Raw genomic sequence first — 22,109 nt, forward strand, 5'->3', positions numbered from 1 at the left:
ATACATAAGGCAAATGCTAACAGCTATAAAACAGGAAATCGACAGTAACACAATAATAGTGGGGGACTTTAACACCTCACTTATACCAATGGACATATCATACAGAGAGAAAATTAATAAGGAAACACAAGCTTTAAATGACACAATAGACCAGGTGTATTTAATTGATATTTATAGGACATTCCATTCAAAAACAGCAGATCACACTTTCTTCTCCAGTGCACATGGAACATTCTCCAGGATAAATCATATCTTGGGTCAAAAATCAGCCTTGGTAAACTTAAGAAAACTGAAATCATATCAAACATCTTTTCCAACCACAACGCTGTGAGATTCGAAATGAATTACAGGGAAAAAAAAACGTAAAAAATACAAACCCATGGAGGCTAAACAATGAGTTACTAAATAACTAAGAGATCACTGAAGAAATCAAAGAGGAAATCAAAAAACACCTAGAGACAAATTACAACAAAAACACAGTGATCCAAAACCTATGGATGCAACAAAAGCAGTTCTAAGAGGAAAGTTTATAGCAATACAAGCCTACCTCAAGAAACAAGAAAAATCATAAATAAATAATCTAACCTTACACCTAAAGGGACTAGAGAAAGAAGAACAAACAAAACCCAAAGTTAGCAGAAGGAAAGAAATCATAAAGATCAAGCAGAAATAAATGAAATAGAAACAAAGAAAATAGTAGCAATGATCAATAAAAGTGAAAGCTGGCTCTTTGAGAAGATAAACTAAATTGATAAACAATTAGCCAGACTCATTGAGAAAAAGAGGGAGAGGACTCAAATCAATAAAATTAGAAATGAAAAAGGAAAAGTTACAACAGACACCACAGAAATACACAGCACCCTAAGAGACTACTACAAGCAAATCTATGCCAATAAAATGGACAACCAGGAAGAAATGGACAAATTCTTCGAAAGGTATAACCTTCTAAGACTGAGCTAGGAAGAAGTAGAAAATATGAACAGACCAATCACAAGTAATGAAATTGAAACTGCGATTAAAAATCTTCCAACAAACAAAAGTCCAGTACCAGATGGCTTCCCAGGTGAATTCTATCAAACATTTAGAGAAGAGCTAACACGCAACCGTCTTGAACTCTTCCAAATAATTGCAGAGGAAGAAACACTCCCAAACTCATTCTATGAGGCCACCATCAGCCTGATACCAAAACCAGACAAAGATACTACAGAAAAAGAAAATTACAGACCAATATCACTGATGAATATAGATGCAAAAGTCCTCAACAAAATGCTAGCAAACAGAATCCAACAACACATTAAAAGGATCATACACCATGATCAAGTGGGATTTATCCAGGGATGCAAGGATTCTTCAATATACACAAATCAATCAATGTGATATACCATATTAACAAACTGAAGGATAAGAACCATATGATAATCTCAGTAGATGCAGAAAAAGCTTTTAACAAAATTCAACACCCATTTATGATAAAAACTCTCCAGAAAGTGGGTATAGAGGGAACCTACCTCAACATGATAAAGGCTATATCCAGCAAACCCACAGCAAACAGCATTCTGAATGGTGAAACACGGAAAGCATTTCCTCTAAGACCAGGAACAAGACAAGGATGTACACTCTCACCACTATTATTCAACATAGTTTTGGAAGCCCTACCCACCGCTATCAGAGAAGAAAAAGGAATACATATTGGAAAAGAAGAAGTAAAACTGTCACTGTTTACAGATGACATGCTGCTATACATAGATAATCTTAAAGATGCCACCAGAAAACTACTAGAGCTAATCAATGAATTTGATAAAGTTGCAGGATACAAAATTAATGCACAGAAATCTCTGGCATTCCTATACACTAACAATGAAAGATCAGAAAAGGAAGTTATGGAAACAATCCCATTCACCATCACAACAAAAAGAATAAAATACCTAGGAATAAACCTCCTGAAGGAGGTAAAAGACCTGTACTCAGAAAACCATAAGACACTGATGAAAGAAATCAACGATAACACAAACAGATGGAGAGATATACCATGTTCTTGGATTGGAAGAATCAGTATTGTGAAAACGACTGTACTACACAAAGCCATCTATAGATTCAATGCAATCCCTCTCAAATTACCAGTGACATTTTTTTACAGAGCTAGAACAAAAAATCTTAAAATTTGTATGGAGACACAAAAGACCCCAAATAGCCAATACAATCCTGAGGGGAAAAAATAGAGCTGGAGGAATCAGGGTCCCAGACTTCAGACTATACTACAAAGCTACAGTAATCAGACAGTATGGTATTGGCACAAAGACAGACATATAGATCAATGGAACAGGATAGAAAGCCCAGAGATGCACCCACGCACCTATGGTCAATTAACCTGTGACAAAGGAAGCAAGGATAAACAATGGAGAAAAAACAGTGCTGCTGGGAAAACTGAACAGCTACATGTAAAAGAATGAAATTAGAACTCTTCCTAACACCATACACAAAAATAAACTCAAAATGGACTAAAGACCTAAATATAAGGCCATACACTATAAAACTCTTAGAGGAAAACATAGGAAGAACACTCTTTGACATAAATCACAGCAAGGGCTTTTCTGACCCACCTCCTAGAGTAATGGAAATGAAAACAAAAATAAACAAATGGGACCTAATGAAATTTAAAAGCTTTTGCACAATAAAGGAAACTATAAATGAGATGAAAAGAAAACCCTCAGAATGGGAGAAAATATTTGCAAATGAATCAACGGACAAAAGGTTAATCTCCAAATTATATAAACAGCTCATGTAGCTCAATATTAACAAAACAAACAACCCAATCCAAAAATGCGCAGAAGACCTAAATGGACATTTCTCCAAAGAAGACATACAGATGGCCAAGAAGCACATTAAAAGATGCTCAACATAACTAATCATTAGAGAAATGCAAATCAAAACCACAATGAGTTATCACCTCACACCAGTCAGAATGGTCGTCATGGCAAACTCTACAAACTATAAATGCTGGAGAGGGTGTGGAAAAAATGGGACCGTCTTGCACTCTTGGTGGGAATGTAAATTGATACAGCCACTATGGAGAACAGTATGGAGGTTCCTTAAAATACTAAAAATAGAATTACCATATGACCCAGCAATCCCACAACTGGGCATATACCCTGAGAAAACCATAATTCAAAAAGATGCATGCACCCCAATGTTCATTTCAGCACTATTTACAATAACCAGGTCATGGAAGCAACCTAAATGTCCACTGACAGATGAATGGCTAAAGAAGATGTAGTACATATATACAATGGAATATTACTCAGCCATAAACAGGAATGAAATTGGGTCATTTGTAGAGACACGGTTGTACCCAGAGGCTGTCATATGGAGTGAAGTAAGTCAGAAAGAGAAAAACAAATATCGTATATTAATGCATATATGTGGAATCTGGTAAAATGGTACAGAAGAACCAGTTTGCAAGGCAGAAATAGAGACACAGATGTAGAGAACAAACGTATGGACACCAAGGGAGGAAAGCCGGGGGGAGGAAGTGGGGTGGGATGAATGGGGAGATTGGGATTGACATGTATACACTAATATGTATAAAATAGATAACTAACAACCTGCTGTATAAAAAAATAAATAATTAAAATAAAATAAAAAATAAATTAAAACTCTAAGGCCACAGCGGGAGAGGTTTGGTACCACTGAGGATGAGAAGAGAGAGGAAGAATTGTGAAGAAAATCTATTGGTAGGAAGAAGTGATGAGTTTAAACATTTTAGAGGCAGAGGAATGCTGTGTAGACCCTAAAGTGAAATGATCTACAGGCAGAATGGAAGCTGGAGTTACTAACGTCCTTAGAGCCACAGGGATGAATGAGCTTCCAAAGGATGTGAAACTAGAGAGACAGAAATGGAATTCCAAGGATTGAACCCAGGGAGATCCATTAGCAAAAAGAGTGGGCCCAACACCAGAAAAAATGGCACTGCAGAGATGAGGAAGTCCCAGGTGTGGGCAACTTGGAAAGTGGCAAGAAGCAGCCAGTGGAGAAAACTCCAAGGTTGAGTGGGGGAACCCATGTCAAACATGTCACTTGAGAGCTGAAAGGCTCTTCAGCACAGGGAGGAGGTGAGAACCAGCCTGGGGCACAGGGAGAGGACAAGGGGAGAGCTATTGTAGGGAGAGGAGTGTGTGATCTAAATCAGGGAAGACCCAAGGGGTGGAAGGGGCAGGGAGGTGAATACCTATCTTGGAGGATTTGGGGTGTGAGGGCATTTTCCAACACTGCATGAAAGGAGTTAGCCAAGAAATTAAGGGGTTGTTGGGGAGTGGGCAGAGTCTATAACCAGACAGGGTGCTGATCAGAGAGCATGGAACTCTAGAATACAGAACTGAGATAGGGGTTTGGGTGACAGGCCTTTGGAGCTAATTCAGATGCCCTGCAAGGTTGGACTCCTTCTGCACCATGTTTGTTCTTCAGCCCTACAGCAGCTCCAGCCACACTGGCATGAGGGCCCTGGGATGGTGGGTGGGAACTTCCCCCAAAATAAAGTAAGAGATCTAGGAAGCTGGGGAGAAAGGAGAGAGAAAGGGAGGTTGGGAATAAAACAGGAGGGCCCAAGTAATTGGAGTCTTAGAAGGAGAGACATAAGAAAGAGAATTTTTAGGAAAAGCTAAATTGAAAAAAAGAAACACCCTAAAGGAGGTCAAGTAGTTTCCCCAGACTGAAACTCAGACAAATGCACCTAATTCTAGAGTTTGTTCTTCTGGCCTCACAGCTGGGCTGGAGGTTAACAAATGGGACTTCTTAGTCAGGAAGAGAGATCTATTTCAGGCCTTGAGATGCAGAGGAGGCCGTGAGTTCTGTGTGCTCTCTGTTGGCAGTCAGCATCTCAGCAACTGTAGGATGAAGACAAACAAAAATGTTCCTAGGGTTGATGTGAGGGTGTCTGTGGGCTGTGGGCCAGCAGGATGGATGACCAATTTGTTGCCAGGGCTAGTAAAATCTTTTATTGTCTCGGAGTGATTCATTTGCTTCCTAGGGATTGAGTAAAATGAACATGGAAATTGTCAGGCCTGTGCTTTCTTCAAGATTTGCCAATATTTCCCCCTGTTACATCTCATGCTTACCAGGTAAATCACTTGGAGAAATCAGATGCTCGGGAGAAAGAAGGGGGTTCCCTCAATCTGGATACAAGATCACACAAACACAAGAGCTGTATTTTTTTTTAGCAGAGACGAAGTTCATTTGGAAATCTCCACAGCTCTGCAGAAAAATAGAGGTTCCCAAGGTGCTCATCAGGGAAGAAAATAAGACCCCGTATTTTAGTCCTGCCTTGTTGAATGGCTCTCAGAAGGCTGTAAAATAGAGACAAAACAAATTGAATTTTAGCTATCTTACCTTTTAATCAGAGGCTCATCTGTTCTGTTTCTAAAACAAGTGATCAGTGATTCAAATTTCAACCAGAATTCTGCTAATGTCTGCTGGCCACAGCTCACAAGAAGGAAAGGTCAGGAAGATCCACAAAATAATAAACTTCTGTGTCCACCCTCCTCCATCCTTTAACCTTGGCTTCCTGTTACTAGAAACTAGCCCCATTTGCAATTAGAGTTAAACAGAACATTAAACTTTGTCGAAATTTTATTTTTTGGATTAATTTTAGTCAGCATTCCAAAAGTGTAACAGACTCTTTCTCTCTCTCTCCTCTTTATAGCTTGTTGGAAAGGTGAGTATTCTTACCATATTATGCAGCTTGCTGAAATAATTCTTGCATTCTGACAAGACCATATACACACTACTATATATAAAATAGATAACCAACAAGGACCTACTGTATAGCACAAGGAACTATACTCAATAGTTTATAACAACCTATAAGGGAAAAGAATTGGGAAAAAAATATATATATATATGTATGTCTAACTGAATCACTTTGTTGTAACTAACACAACACTGTAAATCAACTATACTTCAATAAATAAAAAAAATAAAAGTAAATGGGCAAAATATTTGAATAAACACTTCACAAAGAAAAAATAAGAAACTCTCATCCCCATGGGAAAAGAGACTTCTTCCTTCTGTGCAGACACTTATTATGACTATAATTTTAAGTGTCATGTTTGGACTTAACTATAAAATGCTGACTGCCAGCTCCCAGATCTTTCACATTGCTGTTCTTTCCAGGTCCTGCCAGTTTCAAACTAATTTTCTTCACGGGGTAGGTCCTGTGTTGCTGGGCAATTCAGTGCAGGGCTGCTCGCTGCCTGACCCATTCTGTTGTTCCATCTGCTGCTGAGTCCATGGACACTGGCTCCTTGGACGGGCAATGTTTCCTTTCCTCTCTCTGACCTCCATTCACACCTTTCACCTCCATGTGCCCACCACTCGTCAGCCTGACCCAGAGGATGGAGGATCGTCTTCTTGGGGCCTAGACTACAGTCGGTGTTCTGTGTTGCCTTAGACCCCTCGGATGATGTCACCTCTGAGCCGGTTAAGTCAACTCCAAGAGCTCCTGGTCTCCTAGAGGCCTGCTGACATAGATCCACCAGATCTTTGAGCTCATCCCAAAGTTTGGCACCATTCACTTTATTCCAAAAAAAAAAAAAAATTCTTAGTAAATCTAAGCACTCAGTAAAACATCAGGGGTTTGAATTAAATTTATCAGGTACCCTACTGGGCACTAAGAAAGGGAGAGATTAAAAATAAATGGAAACTGCTGCTGCCTTCTAGGAAAATCTGTGATGATAGGTCAGCTCTGAAGATGCTATCTACCACTTCATTAATCATTTTTAGTATAGGGCTAAGAAATAAGGCATAGTCCATTTTTCTCATTTTCTTGTTCATTATTGGCTTGCATATTTTAAAAATTTCTTCACAGCAAAATGTCTTGATTCAAAATACATCTCAAAATCAACACTTCCTCTTCTATTTCTGTTACTGGTAACAATGGTGGGGAGATGCTATATTTTGAGTTTTATGCATTTTGATAGTTAGCCAGATTGGGGAGAGTAGATGTAGATGAGGGGGTGCTTAATTTTTAAATAATTTCATTTTCTCTTCCTGTGTTCAGACTTTAACAAGGACTTTGAAAAGTTTGGTTTGATACATAGGGCAGATTACCTATGAAATTCCCAAAGTGCAGTCATCATAAAACTATTAGGATTGAGTTGGAGATTACAGACAGTCCCATCTTTATAATAGCTTGTTGAAAGCCTGCCATGGTCCACTGTGCTGCCCCCTTCCTCCTGCCACCCTCGCTGTCATCCCAAAGCCCCTGAAATCCTCTCTCTCTGGAAACAGCCTCTTTGTCCTCTGAATTCCTGTGAAGAATAATAATCACTCTCTACCTTTCAATATCGTGATCTTCCCCAGACAAGTTCCTCGAGGGCAAACTTGGATTTGTTCATCTTCGTATGTATCTCACAGCACATGTTACCCTGCATTTCACATGGTGGATACTCAATAAATGTTTGCACATAAGTGGATGAAAATCTTCCAGCTGACTTTATCATTATTAGTAGATCATTTCTGAAGTTTTTTGTTTTGTTTTGTTTTGTTTTTTTGCGGTACGTGGGCCTCTCACTGTTGTGGCCTCTCCCGTTGCGGAGCACAGGCTCCGGACACGCAGGCTCAGCGGCCATGGCTCATGGGCCCATCCGCTCCGTGGCATGTGGGATCTTCCTGGACTGGTGCACGAACCTGTGACCCCTGCATCAGCAGGCGGACTCTCAACCACTGCGCCACCAGGGAAGCCCCATTTCCGAAGATTTTTGAAGAGAATAAACTTTCAGATTTTTTTTTTGAATTTTTTTTTTTATACAGCAGGTCCTTATTAGTTATCCATTTTATACATATTAGTATATACATGTCAATCCCAATCCCCCAATTCATCACACCACCACCACCCCCCACCACCACTTTCCCCACTTGGTGTCCATATGTTTGTTCTCTACATCTGTGTCTCTATTTCTGCCCTGCAAACTGGTCATCTGTACCATTTTTCTAGGTTCCACATATATGCGTTAATATACAATATTTATTTTTCTCTTTCTGACTTACTTCACTCTGTATCACAGTCTCCAGATCCATCCACGTCTCTACAAATGACCCAATTTTGTTCCTTTTTATGGCTGAGTAATATTCCAGCATATATATGTACCACAGCTTCTTTATCCATTCATCTGTCGATGGGCATTTAGGTTGCTTGCATGCCCTGGCTATTGTAAATAGAGCTGCAGTGAACATTGTGTTACATGATTCTTTTTGAATTATGGTTTTCTCTGGGTATATTCCCAGTAGTGGGATTTCTGGGTCATATGGTAATTCTATTTTTAGTTTTTTAAGGGACCTCCATACAGTTCTCCATAGTGGCTGTATGAATTTACATTCCCACCAACAGTGCAAGAGGGTTACCTTACCTTCAGATTTTCTGATAAGCCATAGTTTCCTTTAAAATTTTTCCATGCAGTAAAATTCACTCTTTTGTTCAGTTTTTACACATGCATAGATTCATGTAATCACCACCACAATCAAGATACAGCAAGTTCCATCAGCTCAAATACTCCTACCAATTTCTTTTTAAATAGTAAACTGATGGTGGGCAGTGAAGTCTGAGCATTATATAGCAAAATATCACTGCTCTGTATTTAGGTAACACCTTCAAACTAACAAAGGAGAGTCTTTTCCTCCCTTTACATGTGGGTACCTCTGGTTCTAGGGTTTACGTGACACTTGCATTTTCCCAGACCTCAGTGTCAACCTATCTCGCTGGAGTAAAGGGAATGGGAAAGGCTTTTGACCCAGTGAAATAACTTAATACTTTTGCTTCTCATTTTTGTAGAAAAGTGTCCAGTGTATCCAACAGAGCTAGTATTTGCCCTGGACCAGTCCTACGATATCACAGAGCAGAGATTTAATGAAACGAGGGACATCATCATTTCTATTGTCAATGACCTTCACATCAGGGAAAATAATTGCCCTGTGGGAGCAAGAGTTGTTGTGGTTTCCTTCGACTTAGACACCAACTACCTCATCCGTGGGTCTGACTACCATAGTAAGAAGCAACTCCTTCAGCTTCTTTCCCAAATTAAATATCAAAACTCTGGAGAAGTCCGAGACATTGGTAACTCAATGAAGTTTGTGGCTCGGAACATCTTCAAGCGGACGTTAGCAGGAGCCAATGTGCAGAGAGTCGCTGTGTTTTTTAGCAATGGACAATCTGCCAGTAGGTCATCCATCATCACAGCCACCATGGAGTTTAGTGCCTTGGATATCAGCCCTGCAGTCTTTGCTTTTAATGAAAGAGTTTCCCTTGAGGAGGCTTTTGAGGTAGGTACTTCCCTGGTCAACATATTTATTTTTAAGATATTAGTACTGGCAGGACAGGAATACTGGGGAGTAGGGGGACAGATGTGGCCTCTTGACCCCTTTGCAATTTTCACAGCTGTATTGTTGCCAGGGTCCATGAAATCCAATTTTTAATAAGCACAGTAGCCAATGATAGCAGCCACCTTTGTTCAGGTCCTGCTGGGCACCAGGCACTGTCCCTAGAGCTTTACATACACACTCAGGCATTCGCCAACCCTCTGAAGTAAATGCACGTTATCTCCATTTAAAAATCAGGAAACTGAGGCCCAGAGAGTTTGAGTGACTTCTTCAATTTTGTACAGCTATTAAGTGGCTAAATCAAGATTTGAAATAGGGCTATCAATATAATGCTTTACCAGCCCTCTGCCAACCTGGTGTTTCTCAAATCTGTCATCTGCTAGCTGTATCTCATTGAACAGCTGGTCTTAACCTGTAATAGGTGAAGTTTATGGGGTTTTTGAACCCTTAATGTGTAAAACTTTGATGGGTATGAACCCTTTTTCCCAAGAGAGGTTCCATCACTTTTGGATTCACAGATTCTCATGGGATCTTTGCTTCCCTCTTTCTCCCCGCAAACTGAAGAACTTCTCCATCTACTGTTCAACTATTTTAAAATCTACTCATTATCCATGAAATACATGCTCCTGGACCTGGGTGGAATCATTATGTCATCCAAGAGGCTATAAAGGTCTTTTTTTTTTTTTTTTTTTTTTTGTGGTACGCGGCCTCTCACTGTTGTGGCTTCTCCCGTTGCGGAGCACAGGCTCCGGACGCGCAGGCTCAGCGGCCATGGCTCACGGGCCCAGCCGCTCCGCAGCATGTGGGATCTTCCCGGACCGGGGCACGAACCCGTGTCCCCTGCATTGGCAGGCGGACTCTCAACCACTGCGCCACCAGGGAAGCCCTATAAAGGTCTATTTTTACACAAATACACATGTCTACTATAAAAAGAAAAGCCCTCTATAACATGAAGAGAGTCAATAATCGTAAGATATCCATGAATATTTTGGAAATAGGAGTCATAGGGAGAATAGATCCTGACAGAAAGGATTGTAGGAATTTGAAGTCGTTTCTATAAAAATAATTACTTCCCAACATAGATAATTTATTTATTGGTTTTGTTATGGTATATGTCCCCCCACTAGAATGTAGGATAGAGATTTTTTTTTTTTTTTTTTTTTTTTTTTTTTTAGGATAGAGATTTTATCTGCTTTGTTCATTTCTGTATCTCCAGCACCTAGAATATTACCTATTTAACATTGTAGCCATTCAATAAATATTTGTTGAATGAATGCATGGATGAATGAAGAACATGTGGTTGACTCCTGTGAATAAACTTCCTTGATTACCAAGGTTGCAGTTAATCTTTACATGGGGGACCAACAAGGTCAAACACAAAATGACACCCAAAGTATCCAGTTTCATAAAAACTAGAGAGTAGGAATGTAGTAGCTACTTTCTAACTATAAGGCTGGAATGATAATAAATATTACCAAATGCTCAGTCAGCACTTTACAGAAAAACAGAGGGGGTGGTTTTTCTACCTTTTAATTTCACAAGGGAGAAAGAACAAAAGCATGAGCATCTCTGTTGATTGAGAGATCCCCTCATCACCTGGGAATTGTAGATTTCTATTATTGTAATTAAATTGTCTGTATTGCATGGTGCCTCATACAGAGTAAATGCCCAATATATAGTTATTGAGTCTGAATGAATGAATGCTATATATTGCCCATTTCAGTGAGTATCAAAGCAAAATATAATCAAGAAACAGACAAAATCAGGCAGTGTACTACCAAGAATTTTGAATAGACTTAGTGTCCTCTGTCTACATACTTTTGGAATAGAACTTTTAAAAATTGAAGTATAGTTGATTTACATGCTGTGTTAATTTCTGCTGTACAGAACGTGATTCAGTTATATATATATGTATACACACACACACACACACATATATATATAGGCATACATATACATTCTCTTTTATATACTTTTCCATTATGGTTTACCACAGGATATTGAATATGGTTCCCTTTGCTATACAGTAGGACCTTGTTGTTTATCCATTCTACATATAATAGTTTACACCTTCTAATCCCAAATTCCCAATCCATCCCTCCCCTCCCACCCCCTTGGCAATCACAAGTCTGTTCTCTATGTCTGGGAGTCTATTTCTGTTTTGTAGATATGTTCATTTGTGTCATATTTTAGATTCCACTAGTGATGTCACATGGTATCTGTCTTTCTCTTTCTGACTTCACTTAGTATGATAATCTCTAGGCCCATCCATGTTGCTGCAAATGGCATTATTTCACTTATTTTATGGCTGAGTAATATGGAATAAACTTTTGATTGGAATTTGTGATTGGAGAAATCCACTTGACATCTGAAAGATATGCCTTCTTCTAGATAGTGTGATTGGTTGGAAATAGTTGGAATCACTACTTAAAGAGGCTAAAGGAAACTTGTGAATGTAAAATTTCTGCAAGACCCAACCCCAGAAACTGATGTATAGTATATAAACAGCTGGTGCATAATCAGAAGTGTGTGAAAATTCAGTGCAGAATTGCAGGTTTGGAGATAAGAATGAGATATTAATATCTACCCCAGTGGGTGAATCTTGTGGTTAACTTGTGGCAGTTTCCTCATCATAAAATTGGGTTGCTCATACCTGTTCTATATGCTTCCTTGGGTTATGTTTAGGATCAAGGGGGGATAGTGTGTGTGTGTGTGTGTATGCATAAAGATGCACTGAATAGAGCAATGGGCTACAATGCAAGGTGATGGTCATTAGTTAGGTGTTTTTCAAACTCTTAAAGTGTGTGTACAGTGTATTGCTGATGATGACTAAAGAAAATGAGCAAGTAAGCATATACTTCTTTTTCAATGCAGTTTGACAACACGGGAACATTTCAGGTGCTTCCTGTTCCTCCAAATGGGGAATATGAACCATTAGAAAGACTTCGGCACTGTATTCTTTGCTATGGTAAGACTAATGAGAAGAATTTATTGTGCTGAAACACTTAAATGCCTTCTGGGTGAGTTATTAAATCTACCTTTATCAAAGAATTATATTTTTGATTGTAGATTCTAAGTTTTCCAATCCTTCAACACCATATGTCAGAGTTTCAATCTCTGTAATGTTTGAAGTTTCCATAGAATGTGAAAATCGGTTTAGAAGATTATCCCAATTGATTCGGCTTTTCCTGGGGACAATTTGATAGTTTGTATCAAAAGCTTCTAAAATATTTAAAATATTTTCTAAAAGAGTTTGGACATGTCTTATAGACTTTAAGTATACATCTTACTTACATCTGCTTTCAACAAAGACATTCCCAAATTGTCTGCTAGTGGCCACAGAAATTATGGGGACGTTGAAAATTCCTTATTAATTTAAATGATGTGAGATTGAAGAGGTATTGATCAGATGATTAATTTTTGGTAATCAGTCCCTTATTCACTTGAAGATCTCAAACAACAGTGTCTTCTTGTGCCAACATTGAACCAATGATAAGTCTCTATGTGTTTTCAGATAAATGTTTTCCAAATACTTGCAAGAAAGAGATTTTCTTACCTGAAAATTCATACATGGATGTCGCCTTCCTCTTAGACAATTCTAGGAATATAACAAGTGATGAGTTTAAGGATGTCAAAGCCTTGGTGAGCTCAATACTTGACAACTTTGATATTGCCTCAGACCCTGTAACCTCAGACTCTGGTGATAGGATTGCCTTGTTGAGCTACTCTCCTTGGGATGGGAGGAAGAAGGATGCGGTAAAAACAGAGTTTGAGTTTACAACTTATGACAATCAAGCTCTAATGAAGAGGCACATTCAGACTTACCTCCAACAGCTAAATGGAGAATCCACCATTGGCCGTGCCCTACTGTGGACTGTGGAGTATCTCTTCCCAGGAACACCCAAACTGAGAAAACATAGAGTCATCTTTGTAGTCTCTGCTGGAAGAAATCATGAGAAAAAGGAATTCTTAAAGAAGATGGCTCTGAGGGCCAAGTGTCAAGGCTATGGCATATTTGTGATTTCTCTGGGCTCTACACATAAGGAGGACATGGAGGAGCTAGCCAGCCACCCACTTGATCACCATCTGATACAGCTTGGGAGAATTCATAAACCAAACCTGGATTACGTTGTGAAGTTTTTAAAGCCATTTGTGTACTCAGTTAGACGTAAGTCACTATTTTATTTTCTCTTTGTTTTAATAAATTAGTGTTTGTTAGTAGTATTGATAACCTAACATACCTCTGTATCTATAGCTAACCAAAATATGTGAATTAGATGGTGAAAAGGGGACAGGAATAGGACACATCTTGGTTATACCCTGTTTATGCTTTGGTCATAATGCGGTGAGACTTTTTTCATGATATAATGTCTCTTAGCCAAAATCTCAGCACTAGAAGGAACAGAGTGACTGGAGATCTCCTGAACTTCACTTGCTCAATGTAAAGAAGTTCTAGCAGCTCTTAGGTGGTCTCCAGGTTGAGCATTTAAATAAAAGTTTTCCCTGCTACACCTGGTTTATTTCCAACCTTGGAGTACCCTGGAGATCTGTGTGAGAGTGCTGCTCCCAAAGAGTCTGAGCATACAGACCACACAGGAATCTTGTTAAAATGGAGGTTCTGATTCAGTATGTGTAGGATGGAGCCTAATATTCTGCATTTCTAACAGGTTCTTCAGTGATGTCAATGCTTTTGGTCACAGATCACACTTTGAGTAGAAAGGTTCTAGGCCAATGGACTACAAATTGTTACCCATTGGACCATGTTAGTCCATAAACTATGAGTAAAGAAAGAAACTGAGAATAAGCATCTAGAAACTTTTAAAGCAATGTGACATTGCCACATTATACAAGTGTATAAACAGTGGACATTGTCTCATTGAACAAGATATAAACCAAAAGTATCAGTCTGCAAAAGGCTAGAAATAAAAATACCTTGCCCTTCACCACAAGTGGTGTGAGAAATGCTCTTTCTATAGAGGTGGTTAACTGGAGATGATTTTGCCCCCCAGATGACATTTGGAAATGTCTGGAGACAATTTTGGTTGTCAGAACTAAGAGAGAGGATACTACTGGTATTTAGTGGGTAGAGACCAAGGATGCTGCTAAATATCCTACAATGCACAGGGCGCCCCCCACAGCAAAGAACAATCCAGCCCAAAATGTCAATAGCATTGAGGTTGAGAAATCCTGCTCTAGAGGATCCCATGGAATCAGAGCTGAACCTTTTCTTTCTGGGAATCTGACAAGTGTAGAGTTAGGTTCTGTTGGAACCAATCCCACCACCGTAGGTATCTTCCACCCTAGGAAGACTCCACCAAGGAATCTTCAATACCACCATAGTGACAACGTCTGGGAAGTTCACTCTTCCAAGTTCACTTGGAAGTTCACTCTTCATTGCAGAAGGAGCTTCCCCTTTCTCCTGTGACTTATATTCAACTGAAGAATCCAGTAATTACCCCTTTGGGAACATCATGTTATTTCTTTAACTCTAAATGCCTTCCATTGTATAATGCACCATTGTATTATGAAAAATGAAAGAAAAAGTGCTTTCAGTTAAATGTTGATACTGACATCCCAGTTAGAGTTTTTTTTATTTTATAGTCTTCAAAAGAGTTCTTTTAGAGAGACTATGATATGTCACTCTTGTGCTTACATAAAAAGGGAATATATGTGAAATAGACTTGGTTAAGGCATTCCTAAAACTTCTTCTAGTCAAAATTTGACTTTTGTGAGCTCTTTCTTGACTCAGAGTCATTGATACCCATCTTTTCCCATGCAATATTTTTCTTTATACCATCAAGATCGATGACGGATTTTTTTAGAAAATCTTTTCTTAATTTAATTTTTGTTGGTGTATAGTTGATTTAAAATGCCGTGCCAGCTCCTGCTGCACAGCAAAGTGAATCAGCCATACATATAATAAATCCACTCTTTTTAAGATTCTTTTCCCATACAGGTCATCACAGAGTATTGAGAAGAGTTCCCTGTGCTATACAGTAGGTCCTTATTAGTTATCCATTTTATGTACAGTAGTGTGTATATGTCAATGCACCCCAATGAAGCAGTACTTTAAAAAGACTCTATGAAATAACACAAAACTGGTCTTGCTAGGCTCTTAAATTAGGCTTTGCAATTATTAGAGCTAGCTTACTTTTGATTTCCATCTGAGCAATGTTGTTAAGCACATCCAATTCACTGTCTTCCCATAACCACTTGGTTTGTAGAGGTTAAAAGTCTCCTTTACTAATACTTCTGGAAATTTCTTCTAAACTGCTGACCCCAATTCTACAAGTTTTGGTGCTAGCACGTTTGTTGTTCCCACATGTACAGGCGATAACAATGGCATCACTATTCCTTCCTCACCAATAGCAACTGTCAACTGCAATTGATAAGAAGACATAGTCTCATTTCAGAGAAATAGAAAAAAATGCTCATCTTAGAACAAGAGAAATATGATTATTATAAAACCATAAACATTCTGTGAGATATTTTCACAGAGTCTTCGATCATTCAATGGTCAAAGATTTCCTTTCACTAAAACCTATTTATTTTCCTGAATGAGGGGAAAATTATATATTTCTCAGTATTCCACAGTTTATAGAACAACAATAGAAAGAGGTAAAGGAACATATTATTTAGGTCAGTTAGCTAAAATCTTTCCTGTGATTATTTTCCTCCTAGGAAATCAGTGTTAATTGGTGCAGAAGCACAGAAATAGCATGATGTAATAAAATATTACTTTTTCTATTAGCATAAGTCTGAGTGAAAAAGTATTATAGGATCAGAATAAAATTATGTTAGCCTGAACATATGGAAATCGTGTCTCTGCATCACAATTAACCCTTAAATGAACAATTTGAGGAGGTCTGTTTCCATGACCCCAGTAATTTTTTGGCTGCAAAATGTTCTAAAATCAAATTCTGAATGCTATTTCTAGTTGCTACTATTTTCTGTTCTCACCCAAGCCAAATTGTGCTGAAATACTTTAGTGACATTTATTGCTTCAAGAAGATTCCTGTTGGAGTTCTCTTTCCCTAGCAAATACAATTTCTAGTTTAAAAATATAACTATAATTTTCCTCTCTCAATAGGAGGATTCAATCAGTACCCACCACTGATGCTTGAGAACATCTGCAGACTCATCAATTCAAAGGAAGAGGATAATCAAAGTATCAATCTCCTGTGAGTTAGAAAGCTCTGATATTTACAAGTGACTATGGATTGACTGAGGGGTGTGTAACTGCCTGATGGCAGATAAGGTCCCTGAAGGAAAGGCTCTTCATGTATTCCATTTTCTGCAGCAGAAGTTGAACAAAAGCATGCTTTCAGGATTGTTTTTATAACATCCTCATGAGCTTATTACAATTTTGCTTTAAAATTCATGGTTTTCTCAGAAATTTCCATATTGAAATTTACCCCAGAATTCAGTCTCAACCCACCTCAACCTTACTTCTCATCTCTCCCCATCATAAGCTCTGAGTTCCGGCCACACTGGACTCTTGTCTGCCTTGTGTGATCAGAGGTCCAGGAGTTCACCCTCCTGGACCTCTTGTCCCACTGCCTGGGATCCTGTTTCTTCCAGTGAAATCTTACCCATCCTTCATGGCCCTGATTAAAGCTGTTTCCTCTTCAAAGCCCATCTTTACACTCAGTCAAAATCCACAGTTTTTCCTTTTTTAATAACTTTTTACACCTCTGCTGAGGCACTTATTACAGTTTATCCCAATGTCTTGTCTTACTGAAGTATGGGGTTCCATGTGATTCATTGTTTCATTCCCAAAACAGCATGAAAGACCCCACAATATCATTGCACATGTAAATAAATTTCTTTAAAATTTTATCTTGAGTGAAAATATAAATAATTAATCTGAATGGACTTGAACCTCAAACAGAACGAGAATGGCCCATTTGGTTGCTCTGTGCTTTTCTCTCTATTTCACCAAGCTTGGATCCCTGACTACAGCCTGTGAAAGCCCAGAGTTAGCCCATAATGGCCCTGTCCCGTCAGATTGCAATTAAGCAAAGAGCTTCTCAAAATAGATGCGGTCTTTCCCATAAATCCCATATATCCAAAATGGCAAGATGAAGTGTTCCTCAGAATTCATGCAAATACATGTTCCTCTCATGTCAGGTTTCATTTATACTTAGTAGTTTAACAAGGAAGCATCCAGCAGCTCACACCTTCTGAAGGACAATATGGCACTGATGTCCTGTGAAGCAGTGTTTCCCAACATGGAATAAACAATACTCTTATTTAAAGGAAAATTGATTCTTACAGGACTACATTTTAATATAATATTTTAACATGTACAAACACAAATCTAGCTGCAAATACCATATGTGTATAGTTCCTATGCAACTATCAAACAAAAATAAATTCGTACATCAAACCCAAGGAAACTCAGTAAGGCACAAATTTAAAACAGTAACTTAATGTATTAGATGATTCTGCTTTGCCAAAATAGAATTCCTAAAAACTAAAGAAAGAAATTTTATAGCCAAGCATGTAAACAACCTAAATGTCCATCAACAGATGAATGGTACTCAGCCATAAAAAATGAAATAATGCCATTTGCAGCAACATGGATGGACCTAGAGATTATCATACTAAGTGAAGTAAGTCAGACAGAGAAAGACAAATATCATATGATATCACTTATATGTGTAATCTAAAAAAATGATACAAATGAACTTATTTACAAAAGAGAAATAGACTCACAGACTTAGAAAATAAACTTACAGTTACCAAAGGGGAAAGGTTCAGGGGAGGGGGATAAATTAGGAGTTTGGGATTAACATATACATACTACTATATATAAAATAGGTAAACTACAAGGACTACACAGAGGACTATATTCAATATCTTGTAATAACCTATAGCGGAAAAGAATCTGAAAAATATACATATATATGTGTATATACACATATATATGTATATATATACACATAAATATGTATGTATAAATGGATCGCTTTACTGTATACCTGAAGCTAACAGAACATTGTAAATTAACTATGCTTCAATAAAATTTTTTTTAATAATATGGTGCATATTGGTAAAATGTGTAAAACATGATGCATGCTGCAGAGTCACCTCTGCTCTCAGCTTGCCCACTCAGTTCTGTGAGTGCTTGATTCCCCAGCACTTGTTCACCTGCACTATTGCAAAACAATCATTCCCACTCTAGTCATTGTATCATTTGGCTTTTGCTTGGTGTGAATGTATTGTTGATAATATTATGTCTGACTTTATTTCCTTTCCTCATTAATTCTCAACAGTTAAAGTAGTACCGCCAGGTGCCAAACAACAGTATCAATGCAAACATAAACATGGACTTGAAATTGCATAAAGGTGGATTAATAGAATAAGAATAAACTTATATTGAATATGTTTTTTACCATCACCTAAATAAAAACACAATATTTTCAAACTATCATTCTTACTCCAAAGAATACAAATGTAGACACCATTTCAGGAAGCATGGTGTCAATGAGATATATTTTATATAGTTTTATTCTTCTCAGAGAAGTTGATGGTAGATTAAATGACTATTTTCTACATTTTCTGTGGAGATTGATATCAAACTGAGACATTATTTGCTTGTCCCAAGTAACCTATGAGTTTCTTGTCATTTATCTAAAACTCTGTGACAAATCAGACTTGATTTATTCCAAAGTAGTGTTTCATAGGCTATAAGCAGATGGCAAGAAAGGGAAGGATAAATGGGAATTTACACAAATGTATCAGTATATGCTTTTTTTAAAAAATGAAGTATAGTTGATTTACAATATTATATGAGTTTCAGGAGTACAGCAGAATGATTCAGTACTTTTATAGATTATACTCAATTAAAAGTTATTACAAGATAATGGCTATAAGTCCCTGTGCTATACAAAATATCCTTGTTGCTTATCTATTTTATACACAGTAGTTTATATTTCTTAATCCCTTACCCCTAACCTGCTCCTCCTCCCGCACCCTCTCCCCTCTGGTAACCACTAGTCTGTTCTCTGTATCTGTGAGTCTGTTTCTGTTTTGCTATATACATTCATTTGTATTATTTTTTAGATTCCACATATAAGTGATATCATACAGTATTTGTCTTTCTCTCTCTGACTTACTTAACTAAGTGTAATATTCTCTAGGTCCATCCATGTTGCTGCAAATGGCAATAATTCATTCTTTTTTATGGCTGAGTAATATTCTATTGTATATATACCACATCTTCTTAAGCCAGTCATCTGTTCATGGACACTTGGGTTGCTTCCATGTATTGGCTATTGTAAATAGTGCTGCTATGAACATTGGGGTTCATATATTTTTTCAAATTAGTGTTTGTGTTTCTTCGGATGTATGCCCAGGATGCGAATTGCTGGATCATATTGTAGCTCTATTTTTAGTTTTTAAAGGAACATCCATACTGTTTTCCATAATCGCTGCACCAATTTACATTCGTGCCAACAGTGTACAGGGTTCCCTTTTCTCCACATCCTCACCAACATTTGTTATTTGTAGACTTTTTGATGATAGCCATTCTAACATGTGTGAGGAGCTATCTCATTGTGGTTTTGGTTTGTATTTCTCTGATAATTAGCAATGCTGAGCATCTTTCCATGTGCCTGCTGGCCATTTGTATGTCTTCTTTGGAGAACTTTCTATTTAGCTCTTTTGCCCATTTTTTAATTGGTTTTTTTTATATTGAGCTGTATGAGTTATTTATCTCTTTTGAATATTAACCCCTTATCAGTCATATCATTTGCAAATATTTTCTCCCACACCATAGGTTGTCTTTTAGTTTTTTCAATTGTTTCCTTTGCTGTGCAAAAGCTTTTAAGTTTAATAGGTCCCATTTCTTTATTTTTACTTTTATTTCTTTCGCTTTAGGAGGCAGAGACAAAAAAAATATTGCTTGCGATTTATGTCAGAGAATGTTTTGCCTATATTCTCTTGTAGGAATTTTGTGGCTTCTGGTCTTACATTTAGGTCTTTAATCTATTTTGAGTTTATTTGTGTATATGGTGTGAGAAAGTGTTCTAATTTCATTGTTTTACATGTAGCTGTCCAGTTTTCCCAGCACCACTTATTGGAGAGACTGTCTTTTCTCCATTGCATATTCTTGCCTCTTTTGTCATAGCTAGATTAAGTGACCATAAGTGTGTGGGCTTATTTCTGGGCTCTCTATTCTGTTCCATTGATCTCTGTATCTGTTTTTGTGCCAGTACCTTGCTGTTTTGATTACTGTAGCTCTGTAGTATAGTCTGAAGTCTGGGAGGATGGTATCTCCAGCTTTGTTCTTTTTTTCAACCTTGCTTTGGCAATTCAGCGTCTTTTGTGGTTTCATATGAACCTTAGGATTATTTGTTCTAGTTCTGTGAAAAATTTCATGGGTATTTTGTTAGGAATTGCATTAAATCTCCTTTGGGTAGTATGGTCATTTTAGCAATATTAATTCTTTCAATCTAAGGGCACAGGATATCTTTCTATTTCTTTGTATCATCTTTAATATCCTTTATCAATGTTTTATTGTTTTCAGAGTATGGGTCTTTTACCTCCTTGGTATTTTATTCTTTTCGAAGTGATTTGTTTTTTAATAAATTTATTTATTTATTTACTTTTGGCTGTGTTGGGTCTTCATTTCTGTTTGAGGGCTTTCTCTAGTTGCAGCAAGCAGGGGCCACTCTTTATCACGGTGGGCGGGCCTCTCACTGTTATGGCCTCTCTTGTTGCGGAGCACAGGTTCCAGACGCGCAGGCTCAGTAGTTGTGGCTCATGGACCCAGTTGCTCCATGGCATGTGAGATCTTCCCAGACCAGGGCTCGAACCCAATATCCCCTGCATTGGCAGGCAGATTCTCAACCACTGCGCCACCAGGGAAGCCCACGAAGAGATTTTAAATGGGATTGGTTTTTCACTCTCTCTTTCTGATAGTTCATTATTAGTGTAGAGAAAAACAACAGATTTCTGTATATTAATCTTGTGTCCTGTGACTTTGCTTAATTCATTTATTGGTTCTAATAGTTTTTGGGTAGAGACTTTAGGGTATCTATATAAAGTATCATGACATCTGCAAATAAGGACAGTTTTATTTCTTCCCTTCCAATTTGAATGCCTTTTATTTCTTTTTCTTATCTGATTTCTGTGGCTAGGACTTCCAAAACTGTTAAATAGAAGTGGTTAAATAGCCTTATCTTGTCCCTAAATTTAGAGGAAAACCTTTCAGCTTTCCACCACTGCATATGTTAGCTGTGGATTTGCCATAAATTGTCTTTAATTATGTTGAGATATGTTCCTTCTGTACCCACTTTGATGAGAGTTTTTATCATGAATGGAGGTTGAATTTTGTCAAATGCTTTTTCTGCATCTATTGAGATGATCATGTAATTTTTGTCCTTCCTTTTGTTAATGTGGCATATCACACTGATTGATTTGTGTATGTTGAACCATTCTTGTGTCCCTGGAATAAATCCAACTTGACACAGTGTATGATCTTCTTATATACTGTTGGATTCATTTTGCTAATATTTTGTTGAGGATTTTTGCATCTGTACTCATCTAAGATATTGACATGTAATTTTCTTTCTTTGTAGTGTCTTTGTCTGGTTTTGGTTTCAGGGTACTGGTGGCCTTGTAGAATGAATTTGGGAGTGTTCCATCCTCTTGAACTTTTTGGAATAGTTTGAGAAGGATAGGTATTAGTTCTTCTTTACATGTTTAGTAAAATTCTCCTGTAGTATAATAAATTA

The 22,109-nt window shown here is 37.8% G+C and overlaps 1 protein-coding gene across 1 annotated transcript in view; it reads left to right on the forward strand.

The window, feature by feature from the left end:
* The window catches only part of COL6A5 (collagen type VI alpha 5 chain), a 116,792-nt gene that overhangs the window by 58,146 nt on the left and 36,537 nt on the right, over nucleotides 1-22,109 (forward strand). The window contains 6 exon segments of the mRNA XM_032630446.1: nucleotides 5,696-5,707; nucleotides 8,822-9,309; nucleotides 12,241-12,334; nucleotides 12,881-13,534; nucleotides 16,457-16,534; nucleotides 19,232-19,244. Coding sequence (XP_032486337.1) covers nucleotides 5,696-5,707; nucleotides 8,822-9,309; nucleotides 12,241-12,334; nucleotides 12,881-13,534; nucleotides 16,457-16,534; nucleotides 19,232-19,244 — 1,339 coding nt within the window.

The sequence above is a fragment of the Phocoena sinus genome, chromosome 4, assembly GCF_008692025.1.
Source record: "Phocoena sinus isolate mPhoSin1 chromosome 4, mPhoSin1.pri, whole genome shotgun sequence".
Taxonomy (NCBI): Eukaryota; Metazoa; Chordata; class Mammalia; order Artiodactyla; family Phocoenidae; genus Phocoena; species Phocoena sinus.